Source organism: Oncorhynchus clarkii, chromosome 9 (assembly GCF_045791955.1).
Source record: "Oncorhynchus clarkii lewisi isolate Uvic-CL-2024 chromosome 9, UVic_Ocla_1.0, whole genome shotgun sequence".
Lineage (NCBI taxonomy): Eukaryota > Metazoa > Chordata > Actinopteri > Salmoniformes > Salmonidae > Oncorhynchus > Oncorhynchus clarkii.
The window spans coordinates 66,321,980-66,338,743 of NC_092155.1; the positions used below are offsets into that span (position 1 = coordinate 66,321,980).

At 40.8% G+C, this 16,764-nt stretch overlaps 2 protein-coding genes across 6 annotated transcripts in view; one reads left to right on the forward strand and one right to left on the reverse strand.

The window, feature by feature from the left end:
• The window catches only part of LOC139416759 (nck-associated protein 5-like), a 33,247-nt gene extending 25,313 nt beyond the window's left edge, over window positions 1–7,934 (forward strand). For 4 of the 5 annotated variants that reach the window (XM_071165809.1, XM_071165810.1, XM_071165806.1 and 1 more), the window contains 6 exons: window positions 19–431; window positions 803–917; window positions 1,831–1,906; window positions 2,055–2,348; window positions 5,650–5,798; window positions 5,945–6,982. In XM_071165809.1, coding sequence (XP_071021910.1) covers window positions 19–431; window positions 803–917; window positions 1,831–1,906; window positions 2,055–2,348; window positions 5,650–5,798; window positions 5,945–6,208 — 1,311 coding nt within the window. In that variant the 3' untranslated portion in view covers window positions 6,209–6,982. Of the gene's footprint in view, window positions 1–18; window positions 432–802; window positions 918–1,830; window positions 1,907–2,054; window positions 2,349–5,649; window positions 5,799–5,944 lie in introns of all 5 variants that reach the window. The other variant, XM_071165807.1, reaches the window with a different exon arrangement.
• Window positions 6,745–16,587, reverse strand: LOC139416803 (probable Bax inhibitor 1). The gene is made up of 10 exons (XM_071165879.1): window positions 16,455–16,587; window positions 16,193–16,279; window positions 15,299–15,407; window positions 10,259–10,379; window positions 9,935–9,983; window positions 9,711–9,808; window positions 9,418–9,497; window positions 9,176–9,276; window positions 8,982–9,057; window positions 6,745–8,869 (listed from the first exon to the last, which is right to left on the reverse strand). The coding sequence occupies exons 2-10, from the start codon at window positions 16,246–16,248 to the stop codon at window positions 8,846–8,848; spliced, it is 714 nt and encodes a 237-aa protein (XP_071021980.1). The 5' UTR covers window positions 16,249–16,279; window positions 16,455–16,587; the 3' UTR covers window positions 6,745–8,845.
• Between the last annotated feature and the right edge of the window lie 177 nt (window positions 16,588–16,764).

Genomic DNA, 16,764 nt, shown 5'->3' on the forward strand with positions numbered 1-16,764 from the left:
AATAAAGACTTTGAACAGGTTACTGAGGTCAAACTGAAGGCCTCTAACGGGATCGCCAGCTGGTTTGGCCTGAAGAAGAGCAAACTCCCAGCTCTCAGCCGCAAACCAGACATACCACCTAAGGTCAAAGACGAGAAGAAAGGTGGAGAGTGGAGGCTGAATATCCCTTCCAAGATGGCGGGGTCTAAGTCTAAAGGAGAGGGGGTGGGGGTGGAGAGCCTAAATATCTCGATGCTGATGGAGAAGGCGGAGGGTCTGAGGAGAGCTCTGGAGGAGGAGAGGGCCTACGTGAACGGGGTTGGGGGGGTCGGGATGGACCGGTCTGGAAGGGGGCACTCCTGTGAGGTGGTGATGGACCAATCACAGGGCCAGCTGGCTGTGATGTACAGGGGAGCGCGCTCAGACAACTTCATGCAGCAGCTACTGAACAGGTGAGGAATAGATTTAAGCTATGGGATTATATGTTTAGTCAGTTAGGATTGTTTTGTATTGCTTTTGTTTGAAGTAAAACAACTTAAGTTGATATCTTTTTAATTAACTATCGCCAAGCTCTATCTGAAGGGAGAGGCTGTTCCTCTTTTGTTCTCTATTGCTCCTCTATTGTGCTTCAAGCAAGGGGGAGGCCGATGACATCAGAGGGCATCATCAGACTAACTCCTTGAATAACTTACTCTATGAAGTTTGCTGTTTTTTTATCGCTGGATCTAAAATGTGAATTTTGTGCAAAGATAAAGTCAAATGTTTGTTGCCTTTCCTCTTTTGAACAACATCTTACCTCTGTGTTGTGTCTGTGTGACTACAGGGTGGATGGGAAGGACTTCAGTGGCATCAGTGTGGCTCAGAGACGCCTCTCCTTTGACTGTAAAACCTCCAGACCGTTCAGCAGACACACCGCCAGCGGGGAGGACATGCAGAAGGTAAACTACAGATTAATTGCGATTTAATATTTTTCCACTTTATTCTGTGCGTGAATGGAGAAGGTGAGTATTTCCACTTTATTCTGTGTGTGAATGGAGAAGGTGAGTATTTCCACTTTATTCTGTGTGTGAATGGAGAAGGTGAGTATTTCCACTTTATTCTGTGTGTGAATGGAGAAGGTGAGTATTTCCACTTTATTCTGTGTGTGAATGGAGAAGGTGAGTATTTCCACTTTATTCTGTGTGTGAATGGAGAAGGTGAGTATTTCCACTTTATTCTGTGTGTGAATGGAGAAGGTGAGTATTTCCACTTTATTCTGTGTGTGAATGGAGAAGGTGAGTATTTCCACTTTATTCTGTGTGTGAATGGAGAAGGTGAGTATTTCCACTTTATTATGTGTGTGAATGGAGAAGGTGAGTATTTCCACTTTATTCTGTGTGTGAATGGAGAAGGTGAGTATTTCCACTTTATTCTGTGTGTGAATGGAGAAGGTGAGTATTTCCACTTTATTCTGTGTGTGAATGGAGAAGGTGAGTATTTCCACTTTATTCTGTGTGTGAATGGAGAAGGTGAGTATTTCCACTTTATTCTGTGTGTGAATGGAGAAGGTGAGTATTTCCACTTTATTCTGTGTGTGAATGGAGAAGGTGAGTATTTCCACTTTATTCTGTGTGTGAATGGAGAAGGTGAGTATTTCCACTTTATTCTGTGTGTGAATGGAGAAGGTGAGTATTTCCACTTTATTCTGTGTGTGAATGGAGAAGGTGAGTATTTCCACTTTATTCTGTGTGTGAATGGAGAAGGTGAGTATTTCCACTTTATTCTGTGTGTGAATGGAGAAGGTGAGTATTTCCACTTTATTCTGTGTATGTGTAAATGTGCGTTTTGAGATTGTTTTTTTTACTTACTCAGGGTTCAGAACATCTGATCAGCAACATCCCCTCAGATGACAATTTAGCTGACCCAGTTCACTCTCATCACTTCGCAGGTAAGAAAACTGATCAGATTCATCATTTTTCATGGAGGCATTGAGTATCTCAGATTGTGTTAATCCTTACCAAATCTAATCAATAATCAAATTAGAGAAGGTTTTAAATTGAATCAGTCTGATTGTCCCTGTTCTCTCTCTCTCCTAGCTTCTGGTGCCTCCACCTACACCCTGGACAGTGGCATTGGCACCTTCCCTCTGCCTAACTACTGTAGTGGTACGCCTGGGAGAAGCCTGTCTAAGGTGAGGGGGGCTGGAGCTGAGCATGGCTCCTCTGGTTCTCCTGGCCGGGCAGGGAGGAGGGCTAGGACCCTGGACAGAGAGCCCTCATCCACGGAGCAGTGCTATCAATCTCACAGAGAGATGACTGCCCCGGTAATGTACGGGTCTGTACTGGAGGGGAAAGGCATACCCAGGCAAACAGCTGGGGTCATTCATGAAGGTACAATACTGAGAAATACTGCATACATAAGTTCATAATATCAACTACTGTACATCACAATTCTCTAAATCAATACGTATAGTAATAGTAATACGTATAGCAATCTGATGATTTGGTATAATGAAGAAAAACTGGAGCTTTTATACAACCAAATCTCTATTTTTGATGTAAATGGCATGTTTTAGAAGGGCCCAAAAGTTTTTTTTTTTTTATATGACTTCACTTGTTTTTGAGAAACGTACTCCAAACAGCGATTCACTTTCCTCATCCTCCTTTAAGAAACTGAAGAGCTCTCATTATAGTGATGCAGGTCTTTAGACGTTGTACACATCAAATTGTGCTATTCTGAATTTTATCTTCAACGTTATATTCCATTTTGTTGTGACTCGAGCGATACCTCTCTGTCCATTCTAGCAGCAGGCTACACAAAGAATACAAAATAAAAAGGAACACGCTGCACACTGCTGTTCATGCTCCCAGGTGATATTGTTCTGTTTCGACCCTTAGGTCTTCATCAGGCATCCATATCCCATGTGGAAGGTCCTATATATAGGGGCAGTGCTGAGTGACATCACTTCCTGAAACAGGAGGTAAAAATATATCATATCGGTTCACAATATCAACATTCAATATATACAAAAAATGTACAGTACTAGTCAAAAGTTTGGACACTCTACATTGTAAAATAATAGTGAAGACATCAACTATGAAATAACATATATGGAATCATGTAGTAACCAAAAAAAGTGTTAAACAAATCAAAATGATATTATATTTGAGATACTTCATAGTAGCTACCCTTTCCCTTGATGACAGCTTTGCACACTCTTGGCATTCAGAGAACCTTCCAGAAGGACAACCATCTCTGCAGCACTCCACCAATCAGGCCTTTATGGTAGAATGGCCAGACGGAAGACACTCTTCTGTTAAAGGCACTTAAAGGACTCTGACCATGAGAAACAAGTCTCTGGTCTGATGAAGCCAAGACTGAACTCTTTGGCCTGAATGCCAAGAATTAAGTCTGGAGGAAACCCGGCATCATCCCTACGGTGAAGCATGGCGGTGGCAGCATCATGCTGTGGGGATGTTTTTCAGCAGCAGGGACTGGGAGACTAGCCAGGATCGAGCGAAAGATGAACGGAGCAAAGTACAGAGATCCTTGATGAAAACCTGCTCCAGAGCGCTCAGGACCTCAGACTGGGGTGAAGGTTCACCTTCTAACAGGACAATAACCCTAAGCACACAGCCAAGACAACGCAGGAGTGGCTTCGGGACAAGTCTCTGAATGTCTTTGAGAGACCTGAAAATAGCTGTGCAGTGACGCTCCCCATTCAACCTGACAGACCTTGAGAGGATCTGCAGAGAATGGGAAAAACTATCCAAATACAGGTGTGCCAAGCTTGTAGCGTCATATCCAAGAAGACTCGCGGCTGTAATCGCTGACAAAGGTGCCTCAACAAAGTACAGAGTAAAGGGTCTGAATACTTACATAAATGTGATATTTGTAAAAAATATATATATTATAATTAATAATCTAAAAACCTGTTTTTGCTTTGTCATTATGGTGTATTTTGTGTAAATTGATGAGGGGAAAAAACAATTTAATTTTAATAAGGATTTAACGTAACAAAATGTGGATAAAGTCAAGGGGTCTGAATACTTTAAGAATGCACTGTAGTTTAGCATAATTAGGAGCCACAGTGCTCCCCATCGCTGTTACTTTGGTCTGGAGGAAAAAGTATCCTCTGAAGAGAAAATAGTTGGAGGTTAGTACCAGTTCAGCCAAGTCCACAATACAGTTGGTGCTGGGAAGAGCATTAGGGGGAAGTTCACTGAGGCAGAACTTGAGGGCCTCTAGGCCACCCTGGTAGGGGATGTTAGTATATAGACTGGTAACGTCAAAAGTACACAGAATATAATTTTCTGGTATGTGGTCCACAGCTTTCAGAAGATGTATAAAATAAATAGTCTCTGGTATAGGTGGGGAGAGAGGTCACCCAGGGTTTCATGAAATGGTCTACAAAGGTAGAAATGTTTTCTGTCAGAGATCTGTTACTACTCACAATGGGCCAGCCTGGTATAGGTGGCGTCATGCTCTTGTGAATTTTGGGGAGAGTGTAATATGACAGGTGTGGTTTGGCAGTCAACTTGCATGTACTCATTCTGTCTTTGCAATTTCCCCTTCATTCAATAACTTTTGACAGTTCATCATGGATCAGAGACTTTAATTGATTATCAGGATCCCTGGGGAGTAAAATTCATAATCACAGAGTTCTTAGAATTTCATTTTCATAGTATCTGCATCACTATTGCACCTCCCTTGTCGGCAGCTTTTATAATAATAGTGGAGTCATTTTTTAGATGGAACAGCTGGATAGGGGAAATGGTTTGAGTCGCACATGGAATATAATGTTGCGGATAAAGTTCGGAATGACACAATTTCATGTGTAACATCTAAAAATCTGCATCACTATACTGAGAGCATTTCTGTTTCTAAAAGGACATATATGGGTGATTTTGCAGCATTTGTTAATGTTTTCTCCAGAGCCTCATACTGCACAACGAGGATGAGGAAGTTCATCGCTGGTTGGGCTAAGTTTCTCAAAACATTTGTTAATGTTTTCTCCAGAGCCCCATACTGCACAACGAGGATGAGGAAGTTTATCGCTGGTTGGGCTAAGTTTCTCAAAACATTTGTTAATGTTTTCTCCAGAGCCCCATACTGCACAACGAGGATGAGGAAGTTCATCGCTGGTTGGGCTAAGTTTCTCAAAACATTTGTTAATGTTTTCTCCAGAGCCCCATACTGCACAACGAGGATGAGGAAGTTCATCGCTGGTTGGGCTAAGTTTCTCAAAACATTTGTTAATGTTTTCTCCAGAGCCCCATACTGCACAACGAGGATGAGGAAGTTCATCGCTGGTTGGGCTAAGTTTCTCAAAACATTTGTTAATGTTTTCTCCAGAGCCCCATGCTGCACAACGAGGATGAGGAAGTTCATCGCTGGTTGGGCTAAGTTTCTCAAAACATTTTTACATCAAAAATAGATTTGGTTTAAAAAAGCTAATTTCTCCTTGAAATTACTTTTATACAATAACAATGTACTTTATGTATGGACTTTCATTGAGTATAATCCTGAATAAAATGTACTTTATGTATGGACTTTCATTGAGTATAATCCTGAATAAAATGTACTTTATGTATGGACTTTCATTGAGTATAATCCTGAATAAAATGTGCTTTATGTATGGACTTTCATTGAGTATAATCCTGAATAAAATGTATTTTGTAACCTTTGCAGACACAGAAGCCTATGGAGCTCACATGCTGTCCCCCCGCTCCAAGACCTGGACCTTCCCCAACCTGAAGACCCCTGCAGGGCCCACTGAGATGTACCTGGCTGTGGAAGAAGAGGTGGAGACGGCCCCCTATGGATCCCCATTCAGAGGGGTTGGTTGAAAGCATGATCATTTCAGACTAACCATTTTTGCATATGTAATTAATTTAGAATAGGATTATTAAAAATGTATTGTGGATTTGTGACGTTTTACTATTGAGTCTCTCTTCTCCCTCCTCCTTCCCTCTCTACCTTATAGAAGGCCTGTGGTACTTCTGGATCTCGTAACATAGACCCCAGCAGTCTGCCGGTGCCGGCCCAGACAGGGCTGAGCCGACGGGGGAAGATCCGCAGTGCGCCCAGTGCCCCAGAGATGGGCCTTGGCCGGGAGACAAGCCTGGAGCTGGTGAGGGAGAGGCCTGAGGAGGCCCTCTCTCCCAGCCGCCCGCAGGTCCTAGAGACCCCCGAGTCACTCAGTGACTCTCTCTACGACAGCCTCTCTTCCTGTGGCAGCCAGGGATGACTTGCAGATCTTACTATGGTGCCAACTGACCCACCTTAGTGGAATATGGACTGTGCTAAGATATACCCATTTCACACTATCGTACCAACCTGAACCATATTGGGCTGGCTCCAATTCCAAAATGTTATTTTCAGAATGGTTCTAGCTACTATGGCGGATGCGTAACCAGGCCAGCCGGATACAGCTTGGTCCGACCCAGCTTAGTTTGTCTCAGTAGTGTGAAAAGGGTACAAGTGATGCTGACCATCCTTAGAGGAATATGGACTGTGATAAGATGGTGTCCCCTTAAGACTTTCATGCTTGCTTTCTCACCAGCTACTGTATGTTTCAAGGTTAACTGGAAAGACAAACCTCTCCTCAGGATAACTACAACCCAAAGGATAGACGATTCACAATAACACTGTTTTATGACAGGAGAGAATTGGACAAACACACTGCTAACCAAAATAGCTGTTTATATAATTGTCTGATTATGGAAATAGTGTGCTGAGCGATTAGGACTTTGAGGTCTTTTTGGTTCAATTACTAAAAAAGAATACCAGTTTGATTTCATTTATTTAGCTAATTAAATGCTGTAACACAGAATGAAACAAAGTCCAATGATGATAGTTACATTTGAAAGTGACTGCCCATTACTGCACCATGTATTCACATTCATTTAATCAAATATTTCAGTTGTGTATATTACCTCATTATTCCATTCCAAGTCTCTCACCTCTATTCAGCTGCTGCCTATGCTCTGACAAAATCCCTATTTTACAAGTTCAAAATAAATAAGGCATATTTTTATGACCGCTGAATACCAACTATCAATCACTTAGATAATGTATGTAGACACCTCAGGAAGCAAGTGCTCTCTATCCCTATCACACTAACCTAAGGTAGCATGCCTAAAAGAAGCAGACCGACCAAGTAGCTGCGCAATGGATTATGGTCATTGTAGTTAATTACCACGGTTTCAGTGCGAAATGATGTACTTACCAACAGGTCAATATTCTACAACTCCCTACTACATTGCACAGTTCGGGCTTGATCTGATTTATCTCTAGAGAAACGGTGCAATGTGGGCATTGAGGTCAGAAAACAACTACATGGAATTCAAATAATTGAACGGATGTCAGTCCATTTGAAAACAAAAATAACTAACATTTCAGTTAATCGCTTAGTAATAGGTAATACACATGATGACAATATCGAACATTCCCACACAAAAAATAATTTTATGTTGAAATTGAATGTCTTGTTAATTAAGTCTTACTCCAACCTTCACCTACAGAGCGCTGGAACACTGAACATGCAAGGACTTATTAGCAATAAATTATTCTCTTTATCAGCACACCCAATGTACTGAATCCTTAATTTTGAGCTTAATTTTTCACTATTGAATACATTTAATTTTATGTCAAATTATTTGTTGATGGGGTTAAGATTTTCTCTAACTGCCAAGAAAGCGTTTAGTTTAGCCGACCATTCTTTGAAGGTAATATGCCAGCAATAATATTGTCCAATTAATTATGTATTTATTTTTATGTTAAATCAACTGCATATTTGTAATTGTCCATTTTATTTGTTAACTTGTAAATGCAGTCACCTGGCTAAAATAGATTGTTTAACTTTGGATGTCATAATCTTGAACAGCTAAAATGTCAACATTCTTTTAAAAAGGTTTTTGATTATTTCTTGTTCATGTGTTCTCACTGAAGCACAAATAAAATTATACCATATACCTTGCTCTTGAAATGTATATCTGCAATGAAAACTGCATTTAGTTAACCTAATTTGATAAATGTATTCAAAGTTATCACTGGTAAAGTATGTTTTTCACAGTAGGCCTTTTCAGATAACAAAAATATCACGAGAGAACGCATCGGCAGTTGATCCATTTATTCTACAGCCTTGACCAGTCCTTTTTGTGGCGCACAAACTGACCATAAAATGCAAATGTACATCTTCATGAAAGGTCAGCCGAATTACCAACTTTCTTCTTCAACGTAACACGGTGAAGTAGTAAATAAGAGGAAAATGAGAAGTTGTGACTCGGGACCGGCACCCCCCTGTATATAGCCTCGTTATTGTTATTTTCTTGTTACGTTTTATTTAGTAAATATTTTCTTAACTATTTATTGAACTGCATTGTTGGTTGATAAGGGCTTGTAAGTAAGCATTTCACCGTAAGGTCTACTACACCTGTTGTATTCGGCGCATGTGACAAAATGTGATTTGATAAAGACGTAACAGGTCAGGATGTCTGTCACATCCCTTCCATAAACTAAACTAAACAGATTAGAGGAATAGCATTAACAAATCCAAATATTAGAACATAAAACTATGATTAATCTCCAAAAGCTCAAACGGCCTTCTGAATTTAAAAAAAAAAATTATGGCACAAAGAGTTCTGTTATGTTATGTAGACCTTCATAGAACAACCATTCCCCCTACAGGACAATCATTCTCACTGCAGCAGTAGCCTAAAATACAACCTTATAACCTCTTTCAAGCTCAAATAAATGGACAAAAAGTACCAAGAACGACAAATAGTGAAAGCACCAACAGCACTGCAGACAGAGGCTTTGTTGCTGGTTCTGTTCCTTGTCACAGATCGTTTCTCATTTGAAACTTCAACTGGATTTATTTAATCTACTTCTTTTCTTTCTTCTTGTCCTGAAAATATAAAATATTACCATTTGCATATTGTGAAATTTGCTAGTATGAGAAAAAGTAAACATTACATGAGATTAATAATCTGTCTTTGGGGGAAAATAAAACAAATTACCTTCTCATTCATGGCAAGGAGAATCATGAGTTTTCTGAAAATAGTAACAAAGTCGAGGAACAGGTCCACGCAATGCCTTTCAAAAGAAAAACAATGACTTAATTTCATTGACGTTATATTATCTTTCATTCTAATACATCAGCAAGTAAAACGTTTTACAACTGCTTATTTGGTGAAATGTTATAAAGCTTTACCAGATGTAGTCCTTGTCTCCGTTCTCTGCTTTCTCAATGATGAGCTGAGTGTCGAACAGAACAAAGCCACACATAATGACCAGACCCAGGTACATGTGAGCCTGTTAGTGAAGAGAAGAGCCATGTTACATCTGAGTCACCTTGCTGAGACCTCCTCACACAATTATATTACACACTTCCAAATTTACGAGTGGAATCACTTCACATCCAAGTCGTAAGATGGCTCTAAATATTTAGGCTACCTTGAAGAGTACCGCTGATCCAAAGAACATGTTCACCACAGACACCAGGAACAAGACAGACAAGCCAGACATCAGAGTACCTGAGAAGACAACAAACATGTCAAAGAGGAAAAATCACACAGTTTCAAGATTTTTGGGGGGTTAAATCTTGACTAAATTAACACAAATTCTGCGAAATTTGTGAATGACTTGTGCTTCTCAAGGAGCAAAAGGGTTTATTAAATTAAGTTAAGATATTATGACCAGAACAGATAAATAACTATGCTACTGAATAGCGTATTACATCTTTGTACCTCCTAGGAAGAGGAAGCTCCTGCGCTTGGCATACAGGGCACTGAGAGTGAAGCAGACAAAGATGATTGAGGTTCCAAGGAAGGCTGTCACAATGATGCTAGAGAGAGACCAGATAGATAGACACACAATTTAAGGACAGTCTTCTTGACTCAATTGAATAACAAATATTCCTAAGAAATTATTTCCAACAATATTTAATAGCACATAGGCTTCGATGTTCTACCTTGGGTTAATGATGATGACAAAGTCCATTGCTGGTCCAAGACCAACACCTGGTGAGAAAGAAAAAGTCCATTTGACTGCAGGGGAGACAAAGTTTATGAATTGCCTGGCTGTGCCATGGGACAGTGGATGCGCATTGATACATTTAAAATGGAACTGTTAACAGACATTACCTGGGGATTGTGGTGAATAACTAACTCCCTGCTATCAACTAATCAGCATCCAGGATTCAACTTGTTTTATAATGAGTTTTTTTCCCCTCCAATGACTGACAAATTAACAGTCAATAACAGCCAAAATTGGCTGTCTAAAGCCCTGAGTTTACCTGTGAAGAAAGCAAACCCTGCAAGGATAGCCAGTCTCTTCTTCTCGGTCTCTGGGTTGTGTGGTGTCATGGACAACCAAACCACCATGCCCAGGGAACCCAGAAGAGTCAGCAACCCACCCTAGAGGAATAGGATAAAGCCCAAAGTATTTTTTAGTAGTTATAGCTTCAACATTGCCTAAAATCTATCTGAATGTTACTGTATTTACTAGGGGTGAAACGGTTCACAAAACTCACGGTTTGGTACGATACAGTACAGTGGTGTCATGGTTCGATACGGTTTTGATACATCGCCAAAATAAATGCCTGAGAAATATGTAATTTGTATTTAGATTTTCCATTTATTATAATAGTAAACAGGGTAGCTTGAATTCCCAGGAGCAGATGGAAACACAGGGACAACAAAAAACTTACCTTATCACATGAAATAAAATAGTCATTTAAAACAGAACTTCAACAACAGTGCATAGTCCAGCAGCATATATCAAAATGAAGTCACATAGCAGTGCCTTCAACAAAATAGGACCACTTGAGACATTACTTGAGAAAAAACAAAACACAAAACATTTTTATCAAATTTTCAAGTTTTTCTTTAAGATTAGTCTATCCACATTATCTGCAGTGAGCACAGATAGGCTTACTGTGAAAATGTCAGCCGCTGTGGAGAATACCCTCTCACTAGGGACAGAGGTCCCAGGCACAGCCAGGTAGCTGTGGAGAATACCCTCTCACTAGGGACAGAGGTCCCAGGCACAGCCAGGTAGCTGTGGAGAATACCCTCTCGCTAGGGACAGAGGTCCCAGGCACAGCCAGGTAGCTGTGGAGAATACCCTCTCACTAGGGACAGAGGTCCCAGACACAGCCAGGTAGCTGTGGAGAATACCCTCTCACTAGGGACAGAGGTCCCAGACACAGCCAGGTAGCTGTGGAGAATACCCTCTCACTAGGAACAGAGGTCCCAGGCACAGCCAGGTAGCTGTGGAGAATACCCTCTCACTAGGGACAGAGGTCCCAGACACAGCCAGGTAGCTGTGGAGAATACCCTCTCACTAGGGACAGAGGTCCCAGGCACAGCCAGGTAGCTGTGGAGAATACCCTCTCACTAGGGACAGAGGTCCCAGACACAGCCAGGTAGCACCTTGCTAACATGGTAACATAAGGTTATATTAACTATTTGGTCTTCCACCATGTAAGTGGATCAGCATCCAGGGGAATACAGTCCACTTTCCTGTATGAGGTCACCTCCTCCTCTATGACCTTGACCTTTGACTTGGTTCCCTGCTCCTGGGTCGTGAACAACTCCCCAAAAAGCTCAGCCATGGCAGACTTCTTTTCTGGAGGAGAACCCCTGTCGTCTGAAGTCTCTGGAGAGGGGTTGGCTCCTGTGGTATCTGTGGCTTAGCCCTGAATAATTAAATTAGATGAGAATTACTATCTCTGAAGTGGCTTTAAAAATATGATTTGTTGTTAGAAATATATATATCAGACACTGTGTCGCGGTAGGGGATTTTGCTATAGGACCGTTAAGGTACCCCCGTCGAGATTGATACAAGTCTTCTCACTCAAGTTCTTATGTCACCCGGCTAACAGGTGACTCACAGGTCCTCCAGACTGACCTGGTTATGTATCCTGCCCTTTATTCGGAGATGAGCCTTGTGTGATGCCGTTAGGCTTGTCTCGGGATCTTAGATAATATCAATCAGACTTAGAGTACCTCTTGCTTTACTTTCCCTTTGTATGCTCTTATATCTAGACTCACGCAAGCTATACCTTGGTTACGATTTACTGTCTATGTCCGTCGACTAATACTACTTGAGTATTAATATAGAGGATACCTGTTACAATAAAATGATTATTCTGTCCAAACCGTTTTATTGTCTTTAGTGTAGAAACTAGACTTGTTCCCCTAGATTGGGAGTGTCAGAGCTGTTCTCTCCCCTAAGGTTTTGGGTCTAGTTTCTACTTTTTATTCAATGTTTGCAGTTCACACAGTTGTACACGTTATTACAGTTTATTTCTGGTCCTTAATCTATAACATCAAACATCATCAAAACACTTACTACTATTAATGCCTTATATATGTATTACAACAAGCGGTTAATTACCTTAGCGTAGGATGACCTGGTTGGTCTCCAAAGAGTATGTTCTTCCACTCACAATTGCTCTAGAGGCTTATCCAATCACTCAGTATCTGTTTCTCCTACTAGAAGTTTATACTATGATTTAGTGATTAGTGAAGAGAACGGTTCGAGATCAAGACCCTTTGTAACAACACTGTTGCTATTTATCCACTCCGTTTAGGAGGTGGATGTATTCAGCACAAGGAGTGTACTGGGGAGCAGTCTCAGTATGTCTCGTTCAGAAATCAGAAGTCAAGAGATACAATTGTTCTAGAGTATGAAAGTCAGATATTTACCTTTTAGGTTGATGATAGTTGAAGTATCACAAGCTATCTGTCGGTGATAAGTCAAGTAGCACTATCATGCCTTTCCATTGAAAGCATGCTTCTTATGTACTCTTTCTCCAGGACCAAGTCAGCCCATGCTCTGAATTGTATTTTTAAAGCGGCACTTCAGTGCGAGTTGCTAGTTGCTGTGCTTCGGGTGGTTGTGTCGTGAGGTGGCAGTGCTATTATTAGTTGCAGTGCTTCTGGTGGCTGTGTCTATGCATCATCTAAACCCAAATCTTCCATCAAGTTCACCCAGGGTGAGGTGTCCTCAAAGCTCTTTTTTGTGCTCTTGCGTCAACTATGATAATTACAATTATTACTTTACAATTAATTGTTAAATCACTAATTAATAAAATAATAATTGTCACATTAACAAAATAAATACAATACCTGTTGTATATTGGTCACCATCTCTGCTGTGAGTTCATTGTAGACTCTCAGACGAGCAGCAGCATCCAGGTGTAGCAGGGACTTGAACCCGGGGTCCAAAGCGGTACTCTTGTATAAGAAGTCTTGGACACCAGGGTCAGCATATCTAGGCTCCAGGTTAACTCTGATAGCAGTCTTGACATCCCTTACTGCGGGTTCATCTTCATCAGATGCCACCATTGATTTCAGGATCATTGTTTTCATAGACCGGAAACTGATGGAATGCTCTCAGTGCATATAAGTGTTGTGACTGTTTTGAGAGGTTTGCACACTTTGATAACTTCCTCTGCTAGTCTTAGGTCATTTTCAAACAAAGTCACAATATCTTTGACATTCTTCCTCACAGCTTGATCAGTCAGTGTAGAATACACTGTGACTTTCTGCTCAAGGTATCTCTCAACCATGTCATGGCTTGAATTCCATCAAGTAGTGGCATCTTGGATTAGTTTGTAGTTTGGCAGCTCCAACAGCTCCTGTTTTGTCTTGAAAACAGGAGGTGACACTGCTTTTTGAGATGCTAGATTAATAACGTGAGCAAAGCATCCTATTTGTGGCCTCAATCCAGCTAGTGCAACTGTATTTACAATATTTCTAGCTTTGTCAGTGGTCACAGGAATCACTACATTATCCCTCTCCAACTTCCACACTGCAACTACTTCCCTTAGCTCTTCCCCCAAGTTTTCCCTGGTGTGACTACTCTCAAGAGGACGTGTTTGAAGGACGTGGCTTTTTATCTCTCACTCTGCCATAATGAAATTAGCCGTTACAGTAAGGTAGCTCTAGACGTCCAATTGTCTGTTGTTAGAGCAACAGACAGCGTTTCTGACAACTCTCTCTCAAGTTGTTTTTTTTTTGTATTTTTTTTTTGTATAAGGCAGGTAGGTATTCATGTCTGGGCAAAATGTGTACGGGGAAGGAATAGTGAAGCGCGGCTCGACCAATTTAAACATGTTTCTGAACCCCGCATTCTCTACCACAGAGAAGGGTATCATATCTGCCGCTATGAATTTTGCTTGATTTCTTTAGCCCTACCGGACGCATATTGTTGCCATAGGCTGTGTGGGAAGAAGTGGTTGCCGTTTCATTTTTTCGCCTAGTCCCACCGATTGGCATTTCGGGGTGATGTCGGCCCAAATGAGTAGTCATGTTACTCGTATTGCCACTCGAATATGCTATCGGCAATGAACAGAACCTACATGTTGTAAAAGTTTTATCCACCACTCTAATATGCTATCAGTAATGAACAGAGCCTACATGTTGTAGAAGTTTTATCCACCACTCTAATAGGCTATCAGTAATGAACAGAGCCTACATGTTGTAGAAGTTTTATCCACCACTCTAATATGCTATCAGTAATGAACAGAGCCTACATGTTGTAGAAGTTTTATAGTTTTATCCACCACTCTAATAGGCTATCAGTAATGAACAGAGCCTACATGTTGTAGAAGTTTTATCCACCACTCTAATAGGCTATCAGTAATGAACAGAGCCTACATGTTGTAGAAGTTTTATCCACCACTCTAATATGCTATCAGTAATGAACAGAGCCTACATGTTGTAGAAGTTTTATCCACCACTCTAATAGGCTATCAGTAATGAACAGAGCCTACATGTTGTAGAAGTTTTATCCACCACTCTAATAGGCTATCAGTAATGAACAGAGCCTACATGTTGTAGAAGTTTTATCCACCACTCGTCGGCAATCCCCGTTATTGTTTACAGGGAACCTGAAATGTTCCCAGACGGCAGACATGCATGATACTGGGGCGTCTTCTAGTTCTGGCTCGCCAAAGCTTGCCATGTTGCTCCTTTGCATTTAGCTAGCTGCTAATTCCTTCATAAGCGAAATGCTGCTACGACGGTCTCTCAGCTCTGTTCTCGCTGGAATGAAATAACTAATGAGCTGAGCTGCAGACAACAACTTTATTACTATGTGGATATTTTTCCCACGTTAATTTATACGCTATTGGTTTATGCAATAATATATTTTTTACAATTATATATATTTTCCTAGCTATAATATATGATTCATGTATTGTTCGGTTCGCAGTGCGTACCGAACTGTGCACCCTGTACAGAACGGTTCAATACGAATAGACATACCGTTTCACCCCAAGTATTTATCAATGTGTCTATTATCGGGTAGTGTGCTTACTCTTTACCTGAAAGAGCCGTGTGACAACATGGACGTAGGAGCCTGCTGCAGCCACGAACATGCAAACTGCCAAACTGGAGTAGACATTCTTCAGGTGTAACTGGGTAGATTGGGAACTGGGGAAAGCATTGTGTTAACCATGTCACGTTAGTCATTTAGCTAGCTACCATAAGTATGGACAGATAGAACAAGGTGTCAAATGTTTCACCGGATGTATAAATCTGAATCATCCAGTTGGAATTTCCATTTCCCACCAAATATGGTGAGAAGATAAAGCCCAGTCAGCGTCTGGCAGTTTGAGAGTATGGAGCGAGATGGAACTGGGCGCATTCAGCTGATTTTCTCATCAAAGTAAAGCCAGATCTCCCTATAGTTATTTTTCCAAAACTAAAAAGTGCACCAAGTTTTGTAGACGTGACCCTTTGTCAAAGTTTCAAATGTGCGTTCTTAAGGAGTGTATGGGCGAATTGAGTTATTACACACTTCACGGAATAATTTTTTGCTAAAGGAAATATGCTAGAACGCGCCAATTTTTTTAAAAAAATTGTTTAACCTTTATTTAACTAGGCAAGTCAGTTAAGAACAAATTCTTATGTTCAATGACGGCGGGTTAACTGCCTGTTCAGGGGCAGAACGACAGATTTTGTACCTTGTCAGCTCGGGGGTTTGAACTTGCAACCTTGCAATTTGCAACTAGTCCAACGCTCTAACCACTAGGCTACGCTGCCGCCCAATACGACATCGCAAGCTGGTGCTTGGCTCTGCACAGCTCCCTACTTGTTCTATCCACTATGTTTCATTTATTCCCATTGAAAACGACAGATTAATTTATTGGTATGTCTCTGCATTATACAGAGCATTATTATCTGCATTAGAAATTTGACAGAAGAGTTCTGCTTACATTTGGGAGAACTTGAGGAGAACATCCAATTTGATGCTGCGGTCAAACACGTTCATATTGAGACAGGTTTCTGAGATCTTGGCAGATCTAAAAACAAGGAAATTACAAAAATGAATTTTAACGTAACCAACGATTATTGACTGTTCGTTAGTTAACTAGCTACACTAGCTAGCTAACATTACTTAGCCAGAATTGTAACTCTAAGAGTTACGTTAGCTAAAACAGCATAAAACGTTAACGAAAAATAGTAATAATAACGTACTTGGCACAGTAGTTAGCCAGCTAGCTTTATTCCTTGTCTTTTATTTCCTTCGACAACTTTCTATCTATCCTTGTTTACTAACTGTACGTGTCATTCGATTGAGCGTCGCAACGTAGTGACATCATCACATTGCAAAAAAACGAATTTATATTTTTTTCTATTATCGATGCCATCCGGAATCATTGGGACGTCCATACCCGCATCGAAGTTGACGTTTAAAATGGTTAAAGTTAGGGTTTAGGGTATGGACGCCCTAAGGATGCCAGATAGCCCAAATTATGACAATATCGTAATTTCCTAATACATAAAC